The sequence below is a fragment of the Phaenicophaeus curvirostris genome, chromosome 7 (assembly GCF_032191515.1).
Source record: "Phaenicophaeus curvirostris isolate KB17595 chromosome 7, BPBGC_Pcur_1.0, whole genome shotgun sequence".
Lineage (NCBI taxonomy): Eukaryota > Metazoa > Chordata > Aves > Cuculiformes > Cuculidae > Phaenicophaeus > Phaenicophaeus curvirostris.
Window position 1 is genome coordinate 15,702,722 of NC_091398.1, and position 21,805 is coordinate 15,724,526.

At 43.7% G+C, this 21,805-nt stretch overlaps 1 protein-coding gene across 1 annotated transcript; it reads right to left on the reverse strand.

Annotated features, from left to right (window-relative positions):
• Positions 1–11,484: 11,484 nt before the first annotated feature.
• On the reverse strand, positions 11,485–17,361 carry C7H2orf80 (chromosome 7 C2orf80 homolog). Its single transcript, XM_069860780.1, is given in 9 exon segments — positions 11,485–11,603; positions 12,014–12,060; positions 12,062–12,078; positions 12,287–12,315; positions 12,318–12,401; positions 12,714–12,800; positions 16,614–16,696; positions 17,078–17,164; positions 17,300–17,361. Coding segments are annotated over 9 exon segments (615 nt in total).
• Positions 17,362–21,805: the final 4,444 nt, after the last annotated feature.

The following is a 21,805-nucleotide window of genomic DNA, read 5'->3' on the forward strand; positions in this document are numbered from 1 at the left end:
CCACTGTAATATGGGAAAATGAAGCTCTTTGTAACGTGTTTTGAGGTATAAGTTTTTACCCCATCTTCTAACAGTGTTTTCTAGACTAAACAACAGCCTGTTTCAAGCTTTTCCTACAGCTTGCTCCCTTCGAGGATGTCAGGCCCAAGCAAAGCCATGTACAAACCCCAATCCTCCCTTGAGATACTGCTCTGCTTTCCTGCTTTCCTGACTTTTGCCGGTGGCAGCAACAACTCCCACATTATAGAAGTCCTGCAATAGGCTGTAGTGAAGCAAAAAAAGCCCCTATCCCCTGATAGAAAAAGACAACTTGTCCCTTGCTAAGTTCTGCTGCCCACACAGTTAAGATGCTTGCAGGCTCTAAAGCATCCATTTTCCTCTCTGCTAGAGCTGGCTCCTACTGCTGCCCAAAGCCAAGCCCATCAGCGATGGTGGTAACACCTCTGTGATAATATATTTAAGAAGTATGGGGGAGAACAGAGCAACAGCAGCCGAGGAGAGGAGTGAGAATGTGCATTTGGCATGGCTTTTAGAAAGGAGCGAGCTGGCCCTTGCAAGACACCGAGGCCTCTGAGATGATATTTTGCTGAGGTTAGCACAGGATCAGCTTGCCTTGAGTTTTTCTGTCTGTGAGTGCACAAAATGAGCATGCAATTGTTCTATTGGGTAAACCAGCAAACCTAATTAGAGTTTAATCTTCCATCACCATATTCACAGTGTACTCCAGGTAGTTCAGGGCTCATTAGCTGTTAGAAAAATTTGGAAATGGGAAGGAATTTCTTTGCCCCTTGACACATAAGCTGGTATCTAGGGATTTTAGTTGCTTTCTTTCAAAGTGTTGGGAGACTGGCCACAGCTGAATCTGGGAAGTGATGGTCTGTGTAAAATCATTAAGTCCCTCTAGCCCCTGGCTTTTCTGCTTTTGTATCTGCTTTCATATATATGTAAGCCATTCACCAGACTTAAAATTAGGAAGGAATTTACCCCAGGGTAGCCTAGCACTGTGGTGAGTGATGTTGTCCTTTCAGCTTGTTTCCACTTCAATATAATGACTCCCGCGCAGTAAAAGGCCCAGGTAGTGACTTGATTGCTTCTGCTCATTTTCTGTAGCATAGGCTCCCCTACCACAGGCCTTAAGTTTGCAGCTGTGTTAGTAATGTTCCTGTGTAGGGTACATTTTAAAGACTCTTCCAGATTAAATGTATAGTATATGTCTATATGCTTTGGTCTGCTGAGGTTCTTATAAGCTCTAGAAGCCAGTAAAGATTCATGGATGCGTGTTCAGGCTTAGAACCGCCCCTCTCCTCTGCTGTCATTTAGGTTAGCTCATGCTACAGCTATCTCTGTTTTGCAGATGCCCAAGGACATCTTAACAATTTAACCAGTTGTTATGTGCAAGATTGCATTGTGAAAGTGTTCTCCTTCCTTGACCAAAACTGACTTCACTCAAAGTAAGCCATCCCTTGCTTTCCACCCTCTTGTTTCCAGTGTTTAGTGAAGTTGCCATACTTGCATTTCAAATCATTCTGCTTTAGTTAAGAAGTTTAGTGAATGATTTCCTTATGTTGCAGTGCTCAGCAGACCCGGATCTGTAGCGTGGCTCCTGAAAGCAATCACTGTGTCAGGTAAAAAAACAAACATGGCAGCAACCAGAGTTTAAGGATGTGTAGATGTTGGGAGTCTCTGGTGGCCTGTCTGAAATTACTTCCCTCTCAGTTTACAAGGTAAGGTTGTCCTGAGAATGCCTGCTATAGCAGCTTGGGCCCGACTCCTCTTGGTTTGGGAGGAATGCAAATGAAGGGAAATGGAGAAAAGGGCTCAGGAAAGCTCCAGCTGCTGCTAAAGGGGAGATTCTTGCAAAATGCCAGCACTGTGGCCTCCCAGAAGTTAGATGTTGGCTGCAGCACAGTGCCTGCTTCTGAATGGGATGTGAAACCAAGGCTCTGCCCTTGTGAATCCTCGAGGGACTCTGCTAGCCTAACTCCTGACACAGAAAGGGTATAGAGACCTGAATGATGGCTGGTGTTATAAAACTTGAAAGCAGAGTTTTTAAGATCCTGCAGTGCTGTATAAACACTGTATAAACAGTGTGCTGTTAATGTGTGTATTAGACTTGTGGGGGCCCACTTGCACACTGAATGGATTGTAGACTCTTTAACATAATGCGTCTGTCTTCTGGTTTCTAACCCCAGACCCTAGGGAAAGTTGCTACTTCTCTGTGCTGTGGAGGGTCAACATGAGTTCCTGTCTACAAACAGTGTGAGGTCCTTGCAAAACAAAAGAGAATAGTGTAGGCCCTAAGCTGGAATGGGAGTGATGCAGCCCTGTGCAGAACTCCGGACTTAATGCCAAATGGCAGTAGGAACTATTGGGCACCAGGGCTGTTTTTTTTCCTCATGAACTGAATAAGCAACTGAAAGATTTATTTTTATATCTGTAGCATTACAAATAGTCATTGACAGAAATAATTCTTATTAATAAAGACAGTAAATACTGTAAATGCTTTGCTTTGTCTTAGTAATTTAGTGTTACAGCTGCAGGTTTGGTATACAGTACCTCCATTTGAAAGCTTCCATGTATGCTATAGGCTTTCTTCAGGAGACCTGTCAAAGAGCTAGGTAATAAAACAACCCCTCAAGGTTTCCTCACTGCTAATTTATTGCTAGACCAACAAACAATGTTTGCAAACATACATGCCTACAAGGAGCTCTGCATGTGCTAAGTTGTTTGTCAATGCTCCATTCACTCAGCTCTTCTTACCTTTGCCAGTTTTGCTAGGGTTTAGCTGCGAGACCACAGAATGCAGGAGGAGTCATCAGTCCTTTATACAGAATGCACAGTGCTGCAACCAGAAGAACAGGATAAGAGAGAATATTTTGCTCAGTAAAGAGAATGAATGTTTTTTCCCCTCCCTTCTTCCATTGTCATTCTCTAAACAAAAGACAATAGCAATAGTTTGTGGGGTACTAACTTTATTGTTACTGTCTGTGAGCAGAGGATCGGAGTAGGGTAGGTCAAGCAATATTTCTGTTATTTTACTGATAGAACGTGTGCCATCAAAAGTGCTGGAAATGCTGCAGCAGAATTGTTTCATGTTGTTTCATTTTTCATCTGTCTCTGTTCTCTGGCTATGTGAGACAAAGGGTTTTGAACACATATGGATTCCCAGTGATGGTACTGTAAAGCCATTTTCACAGTATGCTGATAAAAACTGTCCTTGTTTTCAAAAACCTTCAGACCAGGCACTGCTGTTTCCTTTAACAGTAAAAGTATGTGTATGAGAGAGAAAATGATGTAATCAAAATGTGTGGTAATGGATGTTCATATCCATCCAAGATTCACTGCTGAAATTCTGTACTAGAAGTAATTCAGAGTTCACAGGTAAAACGACTAGAAGTTAAGGGATGGATGCCACTTTTTTAAGGCAGAGGACAGCCTTTTTAAACCTGCCCAGGGAAATGATTTACTTGAAGATTACAGATTTTTGGAGCTCAGATATAAGCAATCAAGGCAAATATAACAGCACAGTACTTCTTTCACTCAAAGAAATTCTATTTGCAGTTTAACTTAAAAACATATTGTTTAGGAAGAATATTGTGGTAAATTTTCAGTCTGATCTGATTAATCCCAAAGACGCTCAGGATTGTGTTCATTTGGGCCTCTGTTTGATATGGTGTGGTGCAATTCTCAGTCAATCAATGTATTTCCGTGGTCTTAGAAATCTGGGCCATAGGCAACCTCGATCAGAGCTGGTTTGAATTTATTGGAAAGGCAGGCTGAAACTGAGCTCTGGAACACTGAGCTCTGGAGCTATTTAGATGAAGTTACTCTGCTCTAATCTTATTTGGGTTCTAGCAGGAACCTTTTTTCTCACTTTGTCTCACCTGAGTAATGGAAGGTAACCTGAGTAAAAGTTTTGTGCTACCAGTGCTAGATCAGGCCATTTAACAGCACAGCACAGTTTTGAGTTGTTCTTCTGGAATTTTAAATATTTATTGATAAGTTGGGGGGTTTGTGACCATTCCTTTCTTCCCTGCTTGCCTCCTTTTTCCTCTTCTTCCACATACACTTTTGAACTAATCTTCACAAAATCCTGTCACATGCAGTGCCACATTTTTTTATTTCCTGCTGCATGGAGCAATATGGATCTTTTTATCTCACTATCTTCTTGTTCAACCAAGTCACTAGATGTTCATGCTTTCTTGCATTTGTCTCTCGCTGAGTCTTGTATGGTGATTTCATGAAGCTACAAAACTTCAGGGGCAGATTTTTAGCTAGCTTGTTTTTACACAGCTCTAGTTGTGTCTCTAATGGGTGTTATAAATGGTATCGCTCCTGACAGCCTCTCTCGGAGGTGCTTCTTCAGCCAGGAAAGTGTAGCCTTTAACACCGAAAGCAAACTAAGGGAAGATTGTGCATTTAAGTCTAGGAGTTGCTTCTGAATACTTCTATGCTTTGTCTGGATCTAAAGTAACTTCTTCCTGATGGTTACGCTAAGCAAATTGAATTCACTTACAGGAAAAACTGCTGTATGCAGGCCTGTGCTTGCATTTCTCAAAGATCTTTGGAGCTGGCTTGTCTTTTGGATCCCATATGGTCCTTCATAGTTCGGTACAGGGGTACTGGGCTTTATGATGAAGTTCGGAACTTGAGAAAACGGAGTAGGGGCAGTGACATGTGAACTCCTTATTGTAGCTACAAACGGAGTAGCCATCATCAGTCAGAGCAGTGGTCTGGCTAGTTGAGTAACTTGGCAGCAACTGCAACCATGAGTAGGCACTGAGGGAAGGGTAGATATGAAGCAAACACATAAGATACTTGGTTCAAACTTCAAGACCTCAGGTATATTCAGCTCAAGAGGTTTCCTCATCAGGAAGTTACTTCTCTCTGGTTAATAACACTCAGTGGATTTGTCTTCCAAGTACTCATGCAGCTTCTCCTTGAATCCTCCCAGCATCCTATGCCACAGATGGGCTGTGCACTGCAGTAAGGGCAATGGGTTGGTCTTAAATGCCAGAGCCAAAGTATCTTGTTTGCCAAATGATATCCATGATCTGAGGATTCTCGTTATTTGCATCTATTCTAACTTCCCTCAACTAGTATGTTGTTATGACAGCTACTTTTACATTGAGATTGACTGCTTTTGCACCACAGAAAAACTGAAACGTAAGGGTAATCTGAAAATAGCAATGAGTGTGTAGAGAAACATACCTTGCTTGCAAGCAACTGCAGTGCCTGCTACGAACCATAAAAAAAGCTGAATGAACCTAGAAGACTTGTTAGCAAAAATTCCTATGCTCTCTGTGAATTCACAGCTCTCCCTTCCTCTAGCACTCTTGTTCTTAACATCTGCTTGAGATTATCTGAGCATTTACAAACAAAAGCAAGCAAAACCTTTCAGTGCTCCTTGAAAGCCAGGAATTGCCACCACCATTCCTGTCACAGGTGAAGAAATTTAGAGAGGTTTATGCCCCACCCACACTCTAGAAGCAGCAGAGTTACTAATCCAGACATTCTAACTATTGTTCTGATTACTGCGTAGTATTTCTGTTCATTCTTGCCTTTGGCCAAAGGAATGCCAGCATTTAGCTTACACATCACTACAGAGCCATGTTTCTCAGTTGCACTAATTGGACTAGATACTTTGTTGGAGTACATAGGCATATGTTAATTGACATCTGGGGAGCTGGTCTGTTTTTTTCTTTTACTGTAGTCTTGCTGAAGGCAAAAGAAATATTTTGGTTCCCTATTCTAAGGAGGCAAGTAGATACTGTGCTTGAACTGCTGTAGTATTTTGCAAACCTGGGTTAGCAAGGTAACCTAAGCATGCTAACATATGTATTACTTACACTGTGCAGTTCCTATAAATGCACAATATTAAGCGTTTGTGAACAAGAGGTAGCATGCATTTTCACACCTCTGCCTTGACAGCTGAGTTGTTCATGCTCCATTTCTCTCTGGATAAAGCATGGTGTTCTTTAGACACACCAGACATTTGCAGCAGCTGAATAGCCTGCTTTGTGCAGTAAAGGACAGGCAGGAAGGCAGAGGTAGTGTCCCATGTACAAAAGAAAGGACGAGAAAGGCAAAGAGTAGTTCTATTTTCCTCCCCAGTGTTGTCAGGGAAAGGCTGGTGAGGATCACTAACAGGCTATTGCTGATGGGTCATGTGAGCATGAAATAATGGCTAAATGAGGTCTCTGACATTAGCAAGTGCAGATGTGAGTTTTAAGCAGTCTACCTCACTGCTCTAGAAGCTGCTTGGTTTTATTCAAGGACTCTATTATCAGAATGTTTGCTAGACAAAACAAAACCAAAGCCTACCATTTAAAGTCCAGATTTAAAATTAAACTTGTACTAGATAACATTGCAGAGTGTTCTAATAATTCTGTACTTTCTGTGCTGCTTTCTCTTTCCAGAAGTCTCCAGCACCTTGCTGAAGAGCAGTAGTATATTTGCCTAACTACATCTTGAAAAAAGATATCTAGACCTGCTACCTAAATGAGAAGAGGTATGTTAAGATGTAAAAGCCTTTAACTGTGTTTTGTTGTATTTTATTATAGCTTTCATTCATTGCTGCACAGAGCGCCTGCTGGCACAGGATTCAGTGATGATTAGTAGGCACATCCATAATTACTTGAATGATAATTAATGCTGCAATAGACTTCTTCTAGCACAAGAAGATGTTGTCCTGTTTCTAATCCACACTGGTATAGTTATTTAATTCCCTTTCTATGCAGGATAGCCTGGCAATTGGAGGATTTGGCTCAATCTTCTGCATGAGCACATCAATGCAGCTCTGAAGTTACTTAGAGGTAGGGTGGTTAACACCAGTTAAACACCTAGTTCATGAAGCACAGATTCATTAAAACATGCTGTATAAAGGTGGTGTGATTTAAGGACCTGGAAAAATTCTTTCTGGAAGAATCATCTGGAAGGAGACTATAAAGTTTGTTGAACAAGTGGTAGCACAGAGGAGCTTGTTTGCATGAAGAATTTGATGCCATATACGGTGTTCACCTTTTTTCTGAGTTTCTTTGCATCTTTCTGTCCTTTTCTTCCTCAGTCAGTACTTCACTGGATATAAATATTAATGGGACTTATTTTTCTGTTCCACGGTACATGATAATTTAAATAGTTGTTAAAGGTCAAACTGCATTTTGCCCTGGTACATATAGAACTGGAATCTATTCCAAGATCAAAACTTGTATAACTGGGGAAAACTTAGATGAAAGAATCAGACCTTCCCATTAGTAGCTATATCCAGTGAAGTAATGACTGAGGCGTTCTATGCTTACCAGGGTTAGCAATATGCAGTTGGACCTGAAACAGTTCTTTAACTTATCCTGTATTGTGGAACAGCTGGATAATTGTGAATATTTTTTGAAGTATTTCCTCTCAGCCCCTAAAATGTGAGAGAAATTGGATTTCCCTCTGGACTGCAGAAATGTAATTTGTTTGTAGTACTGAAGGAACATTGATTTGAACAAGGATTTTGGAATGCATTCACTGTTTACTTAGTGTGGGAGCAATAACTCAGTGCATGTCAGCCAGCCTCTGCAAAGGGACAATTTTGGCATTCACTGCACCCTAGTCAAGGAATCTTTTGCCTTCCCTGGGCTTCAGTAAATACTGTCAGTCCCTAAAGCTGAACATTTCATACAAGGTCCAAAAGCCACCTAAAACATTGAGGAAGCAGATGTCAAGGAGATGGATGTAGCCTGGCACCAATGGGCAGTTATCAATGAGCTGCAATATTTGGCCTTGGAGCTCTGCTTTGTCATAGAGCTGAGACTTGTAGGAAACAGAATTCTGCAGTGCCTGTTTGTCCCATGGTATTTGTTCAATTTTTTCTTTTGTGAGGGCAAATGAACTTTGCTTCCATTTCAATACTTTGTTACTCTCTTTCTCCTAGAAACCGGAAAAGACTCCATCTCACGTCGTGGTGTTAGCTTCTGCCTACTAATCCTTTCTATTGTATACAGTTTTTAACACTGATGTGCTAGGAGGAAGTAGTGATTAAAAATTTCATTCCTTCCTGGTGTGTGGTTAACTGCTGCATCCCTGAAGACTAAAAAGGATGAAATCAAATGGTTTCTGTTAGATGTTTATCAGTCTATGTGATTTACTGGCTAACACTGTAAATCAGTTGGGGTCAGTTGGCTAAATTTTTTCCTTTTGAAAGTCTGTTTTAAGAATTCAAAAGGAGCAAGCTACATTAAATTCAAGTTGCTCTCTGTCTGGAGCCACAAAGGTTTCTTGGTCAATGCAGACACAGAGAGAGTGCTATAACACTAAAGCATCTCAGTTACAGAAAGAGCATTGCTCCATTTTGGAACTTTTGCTCTGTTGCTTTTTTCTTGTTTGGTGCAGGGCTGGAACAAACCATGACTTGTTTATTTTGATTGTCATTTTCTTGAACCTAAATCTTAGACTCTCCAAACCAAACTGCTTCATGGAATATGCAAAGCTCACTATACAAATTTCTTATATCACCAGTAGGTGAGGCTTCAGATCAAAAGAAACTACTGCACTCCAAAATCAGATTTATAATCTTATGTATTTGGGGAAACTCATAGGAGCATGTAAAGGCATTGTCAACATGATTCATCAGTTAACTTGGCATGCAGATGAACACCTTTGTAGATCTAATTTATTTGAAAGAGCTCTATTTGCAACTACATATTCTCCACCTCCACGGAACAAATGAGCATTTGTGGTTGTAAGGAAAGAGAACAGAGGGAGGTTTGGGAGACTTATTGGAGTGCAGCTTTGCTTACAAAGGTCTCTGGCCGAAGAAAAGGGCTTCCAGTGCTGCGGCAAGAAGGGAAAGAAAAAGAATGTTCTCTGAGGAAATAGGTGGGGGGAATATGAAGCCTCCCCCTTCACATTCTTCCATCACAAACCACCTCACTGATGTTGATTTTAACTGTATCCTTATTAAATGACAAGGGCTAAGGTGCACTCACCATTTCCAGGCAGGTTAGATACCCTCCTGTCCTCTTTAGTATGTTAAGCCCTATTTTTCCAAGCTTTCTGGGTTACATAAACCACCTGCCTTCATCCTGTCAGATTTCCTTGTCATCATGTTTGCTTGACTCTTGTACTTGTCTTGATGTATTGTTGCTGTTACTGCAAGTACACTGTTCTGGGCTTGATTTTTGTCGGGATGGGTTTCTCGCTGGGACTCAATGGGCCTTGCAACAGGCAATGTGAGCATACAAGAAATGCTCAATACAGGAAGTTGGTGCAAAGTTGTCATGGTGCTTTAATGTCACATCTAACTCCATTTCAAAGTGTAATCCCTTGTGTATAGAATCATAGAATCATTTAAGTTGGAAAAGATCCTTAAGATCCAGTCCAGCCATATGGCAAACTGATCAGGAGGTCTTTGGGATGATGAATGATGTAGGGAAATGGTTATTGCTGTATGGATTGCACATGAGTTCTTTGAACAACAGATATTAATGCAAGTCCCCATGAAAGGCCATGAAGTCTGGCCTTGAATGTCTGGCAACCACACCACATATCTGCTTCACATAAATGGACTGTGTTTAGCCCTGGTAGTGGGAATACCTGTGTGCAAGGACCTGGCAGATCGCCTCCATAACAGCATGTGACCTGGCACAATCTGTGCAGAATTTGGCAGCTGATGTTCTCTCTGACTTTGCTTTGCTGCAATCAAACTCCTTTTAGGAGCCAGTCTCGGCTAGTTCCTGTTTGGAGCACCTCTAACCAGGTCAGAGGTCCTGTAGAACAAATTTGTGACTCTAAATCTCCTCTGAGCTCTGAACTATGTTCATTGTTTTCTGCGTACCAGAGAAAAGAGTTTGAAGTTGTCCTGGCTTACTGATCTGGCAAAGCCTTTCTTTTATTCAGAGGACAGTGCAGCTCAGGAAGGGAAGAAATTTCATTTAAGGTGGCAGAAGGCTGTCATTCACCAATCCCATTGTTCGCACATCTACAAGCACCTTTCAGCTCCCTGATTTTGGCTGTCAGAAAATGACTTCCATTGTACATGTGAACAGCAAATGTCTCTGAGATACCATCTGGCCTACTGGGCTTGATTTTTGTGTGCAGACAACCAGGCAGCAGCAACAGGGGAGCAAGTAGCAAAGCGGCGAGTACTCGTACTGTTAAAAGTGAAACACTGCTTTTATGCTTATCAGCATAGCAAGATTTCTGTTGCTTACTCCTTTTAACTTCACCAGCCTTATCTGTAACATCCAGGAAGTATTAGCCAATAAAAAGGGAAGACCATGGCAATACTCTAATAGCAAAACCAGTACTGGAGTAACATGGCTAATCACCTATTTGTTAACGTCTTACTGTTTATTTTATTACAGGTCAGTGAACAAAAATCAGTCATGAGATGTTAATCTCTGTCTAGCTGTTTAATCTTAACCACCCCCTCACCACTGTTCTAGTCACGTGCTCAGCAGCAATATCCCCTCCTCCCCTCTTGTAATGACCTCATTTCAAAGTACAATTTATCTCTACTTTGGCTTCTAAGGGGTCACACTGGTGCTGATTGAGTTGGAATGAAGTTTGCTCAGGTCCTGGCACTGGGTGCTGCCTCCTGCTCTACTGAATTTGTTTACAAGAACAGAAACCTGTGTTTAGAAGCTGATGGATGCTATGAGCTTCAGGAATGAACCTGTGCTGAATGTGATGGGGCAGACCTGTCCCAGCAGTGAACACAGGCCATGGAGCAGAGGTAGGACTATGGAATTATGCAGAAAGAAACACTATAGAAACACTCCGTTCTGTGTACACAGGCTTCCAGATAGAGAACGAGAGGGATGTGGAAAGAGAATCCTATGTACCCAGCTCTTATCTCATGGCAGAGTTAGTACAAAGATGAAGGTTGTGACAGCCCATCTAGGAAAAGGGGAGTGCTCTTGGGCAGTGCAGCATGGACATACAGAGAGAAACTATCAGAGTCCTACAGTTGGGAAACAGAAGACAGCTAGGCTTCAGTGCTACATTGGCACTGCAGGGAGAAGCTATTTCTTTAGCTTAATCCTTTAAGGAAATTAGAAAGCAGGATGGCTAAAGGAGAGAGCTGAAGAAAATGGGATCAGTTCTGTGAGGCACAACCCTCATGTCACATGCAGCAAAGCTCATTCCTGCCCCGCTCTGGATCATTTGTGGTTATTGCACAGCGCTGTGGACAAGGGGAAGTGTGTAATCCCTGCTTCTGGAGTTCTGCATCCTCTCTTTGGCTCTATAAAAGTGGCATAGTGAGTTGTGAAGCAGTAAGGATGCACTGGGAAAATGGAAGCTTCCAACACGCTGGCAGGGAAGCAGGAGAGAAGTGGCAAAGGGAAGAGAAGGCAATGTCAGAGTCTTGGGTACATGGTATGAGGGGTGGGAAGGGCAGGAGGAATGACTGCTAAGATTTAAAAAAACAAAACCCAAAAGCCAAACACAAGTTGCAAATGTATTTCTAGAGTTAAGGCAGAAGATGTAATTCACCTACAGCTAAATGATGTATGTGAAGGCTAGGTCTTTGTTATGTCTTTGCTTCCTTTGCATCCCTTGCTTTTGTATCTGTTCCTGTCTTCTCCGGAGAGATTCCTTGTTTTGCTTCTGTAGCTCCCTGCAGGATGCAAATGTTAATAAGCGTAAGCACAGCATGCAGAGATGAATCCATCAAGAGACATGGGGGCTGCATGGCAGATCAGCTTCTCTCCTGCTGTGTGACATGTGATGCACATTAAACTCAGGGCTGTGGGAGAGCCTCTTTAGTCAGTGAAATCCAGCCCTGCTGTTGCCACAACGAATGTTTTCTTAACTCTCCTGCTCCTTGGAGCTGCAGCAAACAATAGGTTTTAGCAAATCATAGACAAATAGAGAAACAAAGCCTGATTCATGTACATGCTAGGCTAATCTGACATTACTGGGTTTTTTATGTAGTCAGGTTTTTGTTAATTTAAAATAACAGTTGAATACTGCTTTTCAAAACCTAAAAGTGATAGTACTGGATGTGTTTTGCAGCGGTATTATCCAGAAGAGTGCCTTCCATTTGTATTTTGAGTATTATTGGAGTTGACTCTAGCTCATGACTGACACCTCCTGCCAAAGCATGATACAGTTGCCGTGACAGTCCAATTTAGGATTAACACGATATTATAAATTAGTACTACCATGAAACATCTCATGCTAAAGATTGTTGAGAAGGGCAGACAAGGAAGGCTGGCCTGAGGTGCTGCCCTAGCTGTGACATTCAGTGCTTGTGTTGCAAAAATGTTTTTACGGGCTTGTGCGAATTCTTCAGACTTACTCTGTCAACACGTTGCTTTCCTCTGGTGAGTCCAGTTGCTTGCTATTCTTTTTAGCTCTCCTTGATGAACAAGAGTTGGTCTTTTGATATGATGCAGCTGCCTGGTACTCGGTGCCTTGAGAGGGAGAAAGAGCCTCACATCACCTAGGGCTTACAGAGTGACACTGGGCTGGTTTACAGACCTACTGTATGGGATCGGTTGCAACACATGGTTGGAGTCCCAGTTTAGAATTCTCTAATGCTCTTGAAGTTACAATCATTTTTGCTGCACTTGGAGAAGAAGCAGGGAAGGGAGGTGGGGGGGTGGGAGGGGTGGCGGCTCTTTCACTAGCCAGTAGCGTAATTGACCTTTGGAAAAGTCCTTAAGAACTGTCCCACGTCCCCCTGCCCTGGCCTTGTGGGATGAAATGGGATGAAATGCACTCACTTTTCTTCCAGGCATACTCTGCGACTTCAAAGGCAGTCGGCACGGCAAATGGGTGCAAGGAGAGCTTGGAAGGTTGAATCCAGTGGTCTTGGGAAGACAACAATTTATAGATTAGTATGGCTGCAGAATCTGCATGCCAAAGCCACATCAGTGTACTCCTTTGTGTTCACCAGAAGGTAAGAGAACTGCTTCACAGGTCCTGATGGATAAATGAACACAGCTTTTCTGGCAGTTTTTGTCCTGGCTGCTTGGCCCAGCCAGCTTCTTAAAGCATCCATCCCCAGTGCCCAGATATTTCAGTTGTCCACACAGTAGCTGAACTGCTGCATTTTATAGCCCTGAATGTATGGGTGCAGCCTGGGGATTGTGTTCTGCCATAACATCCAGGTGGACAGCCTGCAGCTGATCAATTGTTCCCATGGCAGCTCCTGAAATGTCTGGACAGTGGGTTAGGAAACTCTGAGAAGCAGCAGGCAGTCAGGATAGCAATGGCTACATCCATCTCAGGCAAGGATGTCCCTTCTCACAAACCAGAAATCTTATGGATTCTATATCCCACTAAGATGTGGCTTAGGCTCCTTATGTATCTATATATCTTAGTAAAGGTAATACATGATTTTCAAGGCAATCTAAGAGCAAGGTTTCAAATGAGATGGGGGATAATAGGAATCTCTACCATTTTACTTTGATGGGGAATGGTGATGGGTGGGTGAGATAATCAAACCCGAGAGCCACAAAAACTGAATTTTCAGATGGGCTGGATTCCAGCTCTTTGAGTCTAGGACTCTTAAGAAAGCATAAGCTGGGCTCCAAGGGTTACTGTTAATGAAAACAGTAGATTTAAACTCTTAAACTAATAAGGGCTTTACAAAATAAATTACCCTTAGTTTCCAAATTCAGCAAAGCATTTCCGTTCCTTTCTTTTAGTATGGAAACGATCTTAAGCCCATGATTAAAATTAAGCAGTGTGGTTGGCTGAAAGAGAAACTGGACATTGTGATAACAATGGCTTTCCTTCTTCTTAAGAAAATTTTGTAACTCATGTACCTCTGTACCTCATGACTATCAAGGAAATATCTCTGAGCTCACTAGGGACAGAATCTAGGCAAGTGTACCACCAGATGAACGGAAAGACAGTTTCTGTCATTTCTTTGTCTCTGTTTGCATAACATTGGAATATAAATAAAAACTAGAAAAACACTACACACACCCTCTGCCAAAAAAAAACCCCAAAACCAAACAATAAAAACCACCATGGGAAACAGTAAGAGTAGCTGGAAAACTTTGAAGAAAACGTCAGTCCTGCAGTGTATGGTGTGCACTCAAAATGGAGATTACTAAAAATATCCTGGGTTGGAAATTCCTAGAGAAAGAGATTCCTGCCCATGAGGAGCATGACAGTAAAAATATACACTTAATCATAGGATCATAGAATCATAGAATAACCAGGTTGGAAGAGACCCACCGGATCATCGAGTCCAAACATTCCTATCAAACACTAAACCATGCCCCTCAGCACCTCGTCCACCCGTGCCTTAAACACCTCCAGGGAAGGTGACTCAACCACCTCCCTGGGCAGCCTCTGCCAGTGCCCAATGACCCTTTCTGTGAAAAATTTTTTCCTAATGTCCAGCCTAAACCTCTCCTAGCGGAGCTTGAGGCCATTCCCTCTTGTCCTGTCCCCTGTCACTTGGGAGAAGAGGCCAGCACCCTCCTCTCTACAACCTCCTTTCAGGTAGTTATAGAGAGCAATGAGGTCTCCCCTCAGCCTCCTCTTCTCCAGGCTAAACAACCCCAGCTCTCTCAGCCGTTCCTCATAAGGCCTGTTCTCCAGCCCCCTCACCAGCTTCATTGCTCTTCCCTGGACTCGCTCCAGAGCCTCAACATCCTTCTTATGGTGAGGGGCCCAGAACTGAACACAGGATTCAAGGAGCGGTCTCACCAGTGCCGAGTACAGGGGGAGAATAACCTCCCTGGACCTGCTGGTCATGCCGTTTCTGATCCAAGCCAAGATGCCACTGGCCTTCTTGGCCACCTGGGCACACTGCTGGCTCATGTTCAGTTGCTGCCAACCAACACCCCCAGGTCCCTCTCCTCCAGGCAGCTTTCTAGACAGACTTCTCCTAGTCTGTAGCACTGCACAGGGTTGTTGTGCCCCAAGTGCAGGACCCGGCATTTGGCCTTGTTAAACCTCGTGCCATTGGACTCTGCCCAGCGGTCCAGCCTGTTCAGATCCCTTTGCAGAGCCTCCCGACCCTCCAGCAGATCCACACTTCCACCCAGCTTAGTGTCGTCCGCAAACTTGCTAAGGGTGCCCTCAATGCCTTCATCCAGGTGATTGATAGAGACATTGAACAGGGCTGGATCCAGCACTGAGCCCTGGGGAACCCCACTTGTCACTGGCCTCCAGCTGGATTTCACACCATTTCCCACCACTCTCTGGGCCCGGCCATCCAACCAGTTTTCCACCCAGGAGAGTGTGCGCCTGTCCAGGCCAGAGGCTGACAGTTTCTCAAGCAGAATGCTGTGAGAAACTGTGTCAAAGGCTTAACTGAAGTCCAGGAAGACCACAGTGTTCACAGCAAAAGGAGGGAGAGCTTATCTACCCACATACCCCAGGAGCAGAGGGGAAGATCCCCTACATGTCATCTAAGTGGCACTTCTAGTTCTTGACATGAGGAAATTCAGCTAAGAGATATGGTCAAGGCTGTTCTGATGTGCTTTAATAGGTCTGGGTTGTAGCTCTAGCCCTTTCTGGACACTGGGTGGCGGTCCATCATTAACGGTACGGCTAAGCGTGGCTGAGGGAAAAAAGTTAAGTGCACCAGAAACGCTGCGAATTACATGTGAATCATCTATTATAGTCTGATTACAATTCCACAGCACCTTTAATGGTTGATTGGGAAACATCAGTAAAGACTGTGTTACTGAAAATAAACTATACATATTGCAGCACAAATGCTCTTTCATTAAATAGCTGGGCCATACAGAATGCTTTCTTGTGACTTGATTAATGAATTAAAGATTATAATACCTCCCCTATTTTTTAAAGGGCAATGACATTTATAAGGCTGAAGATATGCTGCTAGAAAAACTTGCTCTGAACACAGGCAAAGCTCTCGTGAAGCAGGCTACACATCCTTGGGCTTGTATAGCCTCCTTCCCCACACCACCTCTGTGGTAATTATAGCACAGTGGTGGGAATGCTGCTCTGAAAAGCACTATGCTAAAGGCCTAGGAGCTGGATTTACATCTTAATGTGGTTATGAGTAGTTGGATTGCCCTTTTCTTGCCTCTCCCTAGTGCGCTGTAAGGTAGAAGGAGAGGTAAATAATTTGGCTTGTTGCTGTGTTCAAAGGAAGAAAGCTAGAGCTAGTTTGCTATTGCTGACAGGGCAAAACCAAAAAAGGGCAAATGGCTTGAGTTTAAAATGTAACATATTTTTCAGAGGCACGGGTATTGCAGGATCCAAATGCATTATACCCTTATGCAGCAGGAAACATTCCATGCTGTGTACCCAGGCTTCCCGCTAGAGGAAGAGAGGGATGTGGAAGGAGAACCATATGTACCCACCTCTTACCCCAAGGTAAGAGTTAGTACAAGGGTGAAGGTTACAACGGCCCATCTAGGAAATGGGGAGTGTTCTTTGTAAATGCGGCACGGACATAACACCGTGTTATGATGCTGAAAGGTCACCCAAAAGGCTCTAGGCTGTAATGGCAGAGGTGAGAAGGGAATAGCTCAACAGTATTAACTCTGAGTGAGAAGTAAAATAATCCACATGTGGATCACATTCCCAGAACGTCAGTCCAATGCATTACCTGCCAGATCAGGCCACTACCAGTAAGAGAGATTTTGACTCAGATCCCTACTAGAGATGCTGAACAGCCAACAAATCACTCATATTTGCAGAACTCTGCCAGTGTGTTGCTGAGGGCCTCACGCTGCAAATCTCAAAGATCTCTTCAATAGGAATGCTGTTCCATGAAGACAGGCAAAAAGAGAAGTTCAGCTCTCAGAAGTATTCTTTAAAGTGAATGGATGAAATCCAGCTCCTAATATTTTTCCATGCTGCTAGTACAAATCTATTGAGATCTGGTCCCAAAAATTGCTCAGCATTCTGCACTTGCATTAGACAAGGTAAATAACCTATACACAAACACAGGGCCACCTACTGAAAATGCCTATTTTTTTTCCTTAGGTTAAGCAAAATTTAATCGCTACCTGATAAAATGGGACAGATTTGTAATATTTGGACTATCTGTATACTATGCTTTCAATTAACAAAGTCATCCAGGATAAAGGGAGTATTTCTAGACAGGTGCCATAGAGCACAAGATATTGCTATCTTTCTCGCACTTACCATTAACATTTCAGCATGTGAAGATAATATCATAGCTTCTCTCTCAATTTGGTTGGGGTACATGTATTTGTTGTGAGCTGCAAAGTTCCTGTATAGCATTTTGAACGAGAAGATTATTAGCCTGCAAAAAGTAGTTCTGGGCTTGATTCACTGCTGCTTTTATTCCATTTTCACAGTGGTGTAACTCAGTGCAACAGCAGGGGCTTAGCTTTGCAATACTCACATTTTATTTCTTCTCACAGCAGTCTGAACATCCGAGCCACTTCTGTATTTTGATGCCAACATAATGTCCCCTTAAAGTAAGAAAGTTAAGTCCAAATTAAAAGTGGCTCTAAGTAATCCAGGACACAAGAAATATTAAAAGATTGCTCAAAAGCTAGTTTCAAGACCAGGGATAAATTTCTTATGATTCAGGGCTGGGAATCTGCTGCAGGATTTCTCACAGATGCCTTCTAAGTAGTAAAGTTGATTGTTTTCTGCATCACTGCTAATCTTATCTTCCCTCAAACCACACTGCTGTCTTCCCCAAAGGCAAAAAAATTTTCTTCAAAAAATATAGGAATCTAGTATTTAATGTCTGGGGACTCACAGAAGGACTTTATTGTACAGACGAGAATGAAAGAGATGCTTTCACTGATGCTTGTTCTTCTCATTCACAAGAAGTCTGATCCTGCAAACTTCCACAGACTAAATATTACTGAGCCATGGAAGCTGTCCTAGGGAAGATGAGCAAAGGGCTTGTATGAACTAGAGGGGACACTGCAATTTCTCAGCTGTGGCATATCTGTGGTCACATATGCAGTCAGGTCTCACACTGCAGGTTATATGTAAGGAAATGAAAAGTATCTCAAAGGAAGCCTGTTCCTACTTTCCAGCAAGACTAAGGTTTTACAGTTGTTATCCAGCTAGGTCATACAACCCTTTGCCATGAAAACAAGTCCATCTCAACTGCAATGAAGGCAGCTGTGGGCAGTTACTACTTACAGGAGGTTTTCGATCTCTTTCTTCAGGTGTTTTCTTTCCATGCTCTAGCTGTCACTGTAACATAGGCTCCATGGGATCTAGGAGAGACAAATGTGCATCCTACCAAGTATCTCTGTCAGTGAGCAAATCTGAATCACGGATAAGGATTATGGAACACTTGCAGACCCCTACAGAAGTCTGGCCCAAACTATTTCCTATGTAGGATTGCACAAGAAGCTGAGAAAAATCTAGTCAAGAAAGAGAAGACAACATGCACAGTGCATGTGCAAGGTGTTTGTAATGAGAAATGGAGAGAATAGGCCCATTTAAGATAAGCATCAACCTCAAGTGTCAGCTTGCAGCCTGCTTCCATTCCCACCACAGTGACGTATATTCTCTTACACGTATTCTCTCATATAATGCTATCTATTCACCTGCTGCTGTTTCTGAGTTTCTTAGCACACGGCTTGCTCACCTCATTGTGTGTCTATTAATCAGATCTATGTGGTACAAAGAGAGGATGGATTGGGAAGAGCACAAGCTGGAAGAGATGAGGTAACAGCTCGCCTGACAGGACACAGCCAGCACCTGGCCCATGAATTTATTGTAAAATTGAAGTGCATGGTTCACTCCTCTGCTCCATAATACACAAAGTAATGATGTACCTACTAAGCTCTCTGTGTTACTGGATATTGTCCCCCTATTCTCTCTCCCATACCCGTACACAAGAAATCGAGCACGACCTGCGTCAACTCTTGGAACAGGCCTCAGAATCTGACTCTGACTTCAGGTACCTATGAGGAGGAATTCCCTCTTGATATTGCTGTTCTTTTCTTGCCTCTGCCACTCAGTTTGTGTGCCCAGGAAATTAGGCTATGGCTTTATGTAGGACTGCAGCTTTCTCCTGTTGCTTAGAAACACTACTGCTGAGCTGAAAGAAATTAAAAGAAAAGAAAAAACAACCCACAGAGAAGAGGTTAAACCTGCACCTTTGGGCTGGGTTATCAGTTTCAAGCTGCATGATCCTTTTATGCTTCTAGGAATCGAGTTTCACTGCTAAGTGGCTAGTTGGAAACATAGAAGACTTGCTAATAAGGGAGGTGGAGACAATTCACTGGTTTCTGATGGATCTAATTGCTTATAAAAGAAACTATCAGCTGTGGGAGCAACACCAAGTATAAGGAAGATTAATTGGGACTAAGATAAAGTGTGAAGCTAGTACCAGGCATATTATAATAAACATTATTAAAAAGACCAGTTGTTCCAAACATGACACACAGGATAATTAATCTTGAATATGCGAGAAGGCCAGGCTGGAAAAAACTTCCTGGGAATAAGTGGATTGGAGATAGGACTGAAAACAGTCATGAGTGTGGAATAGTCAAAACCTAAATCATCCTGTTTCTGTCTTTAGTTTGGGAACCCAAGAGCTGCACAGAGATCTGCCTGAATGAGAGAGGCCAGTGTTATTTTCTTAATTTGACTCCTGTATGCCATGCCAGTTAAAAGAATATGCTTAGAGAAAACTGTGAGGTCTGTGTGCAGCTGACGAGCTCTTCTACGAACAGCTGCGGTCAATCTCTAGATCGATGCCTCTCGTTCTTGTGGGAGACTTCAATCTACCTGATATCTGCTGGGTGTACAATACAGCAGAAAGGAAGCAGTCTAGGAGGTTCCTGGAGTGCGTGGAAGACGACTTCCTTGCACAGTTGGTGAATGAACCAACAAGGGAGGGTGCCCTCCTGGACCTGCTGTTTGTGAACAGAGAAGGCCTTGTAGGGGATGTGGCAGTAGGTGGACGCCTAGGACTAAGCGACCATGAGATGATAGAGTTTTCTGTTCTAGGTGAAGTGAAGACGGTAGTTAGGAAGACGATAGCATTAAATTTCCAGAGGGCAGACTTTGAACTCTTCAGCAGTCTGGTTGGTGAAGTCTCATGGGAGACAGTACTCAAGGGCAAGAGAGCCCAGGAGGGCTGGGAGCTCTTCAAAAGGGTGGTCCTAGCAGCTCAGGAGAAAGCCATCCCCATGTTCCGGAAAAAAAGCCGGCAGGGGAGAAAGCCAGCTTGGTTGAATAGAGAGATCTTGAGGGATATCAAGAGGAAGAGAAATGTTTATGGGCTCTGGAAGAAGGGACAGGCCTCTTGGGTGGACTACAGGAGGGAAGTGAGATTGTGTAGGGAAAAAATCAGGAGGGCTAAGGCTCAGCTAGAAATTGGATTGGCCAAGTCAGTGAAAGATAACAAAAAATCTTTCTACAAATATATAAATAATAAAAGGAGGACTAGGGAGACCATACAGTCCCTATTGGACACAGAAGGAACAACAGTGACAGGGGATGAGGAAAAGGCTGAGGTACTTAATGCCTTCTTTGCCTCAGTCTTTAGTTGTAAGGAGGGTCATTCCGTCTGTGTACTAACCCAGGAGCTAGAGGAGCATAATGAGGCTCCCGTGATCCAAGAGGAGGTGGTCAGAGCCTTGCTAGCCCGACTAGACAGCCACAAGTCTATGGGGCCGGACGGGATTCACCCTAGGGTACTGAAGGAGCTGGCGGATGTGCTGGCCAAACCCCTTTCCATCATCTTCCAACAGTCCTGGAAGACTGGGGAAGTTCCACTGGACTGGAGGCTGGCTGATGTTGTGCCCATCTACAAGAAGGGTCGCAGGGAGGATCCAGGAAACTACAGGCCTGTCAGTCTGACCTCAGTGCCAGGGAAGGTCATGGAGCAGGTGATCTTGGGTGCTATCATGAAGCACATACAAGAGAACCGGGTGATCAGGCCCAGTCAACATGGGTTCACAAAAGGCAGGTCTTGCCAGACTAACCTGATCGCCTTCTATGACAAAGTGACTCGGCTGCTGGATGAGGGAAAGGCTGTGAATATGGTCTTCCTGGACTTCAGTAAAGCCTTTGACACAGTTTCTCACAACATTCTGCTTGAGAAGCTGTCAGCCTCTGGCCTGGACAGGCGCACACTCTCCTGGGTGGAAAACTGGTTGGATGGCCGGGCCCAGAGAGTGGTGGGAAATGGTGTGAAATCCAGCTGGAGGCCAGTGACAAGTGGGGTTCCCCAGGGCTCAGTGCTGGATCCAGCCCTGTTCAATGTCTCTATCAATCACCTGGATGAAGGCATCGAGTGCACCCTTAGCAAGTTTGCGGACGACACTAAGCTGGGTGAAAGTGTCGATCTGCTGGCGGGTAGAGAAGCTCTGCAAAGGGATCTGAACAGGCTGGACCACTGGGCTGAGTCAAATGGCATGAGGTTCAATGAGGCCAAATGCCGGGTCCTGCACTTGGGGCACAACAACCCTATGCAGTGCTACAGACTAGGAGAAGTCTGTCTAGAAAGCTGCCTGGAGGAGAGGGACCTGAGGGTGTTGGTTGACAACCGACTGAATATGAGCCAGCAGTGTGCCCAGGTGGCCAAGAAGGCCAGTGGCATCTTGGCTTGGATCAGAAACGGCGTGACCAGCAGGTCCAGGGAGGTTATCCTCCCTCTGTACTCGGCACTGGTGAGACCGCTCCTCGAATCCTGTGTTCAGTTCTGGGCCCCTCACCACAAGAAGGATGTTGAGGCTCTGGAGCGAGTCCAGAGAAGAGCAACAAAGCTGGTGAAGGGGCTGGAGAACAGGCCTTATGAGGAACGGCTGAGAGAGCTGGGGTTGTTTAGCCTGGAGAAGAGGAGGCTGAGGGGAGACCTCATTGCTCTCTATAACTACCTGAAAGGAGGTTGTGGAGAGGAGGGTGCTGGCCTCTTCTCCCAAGT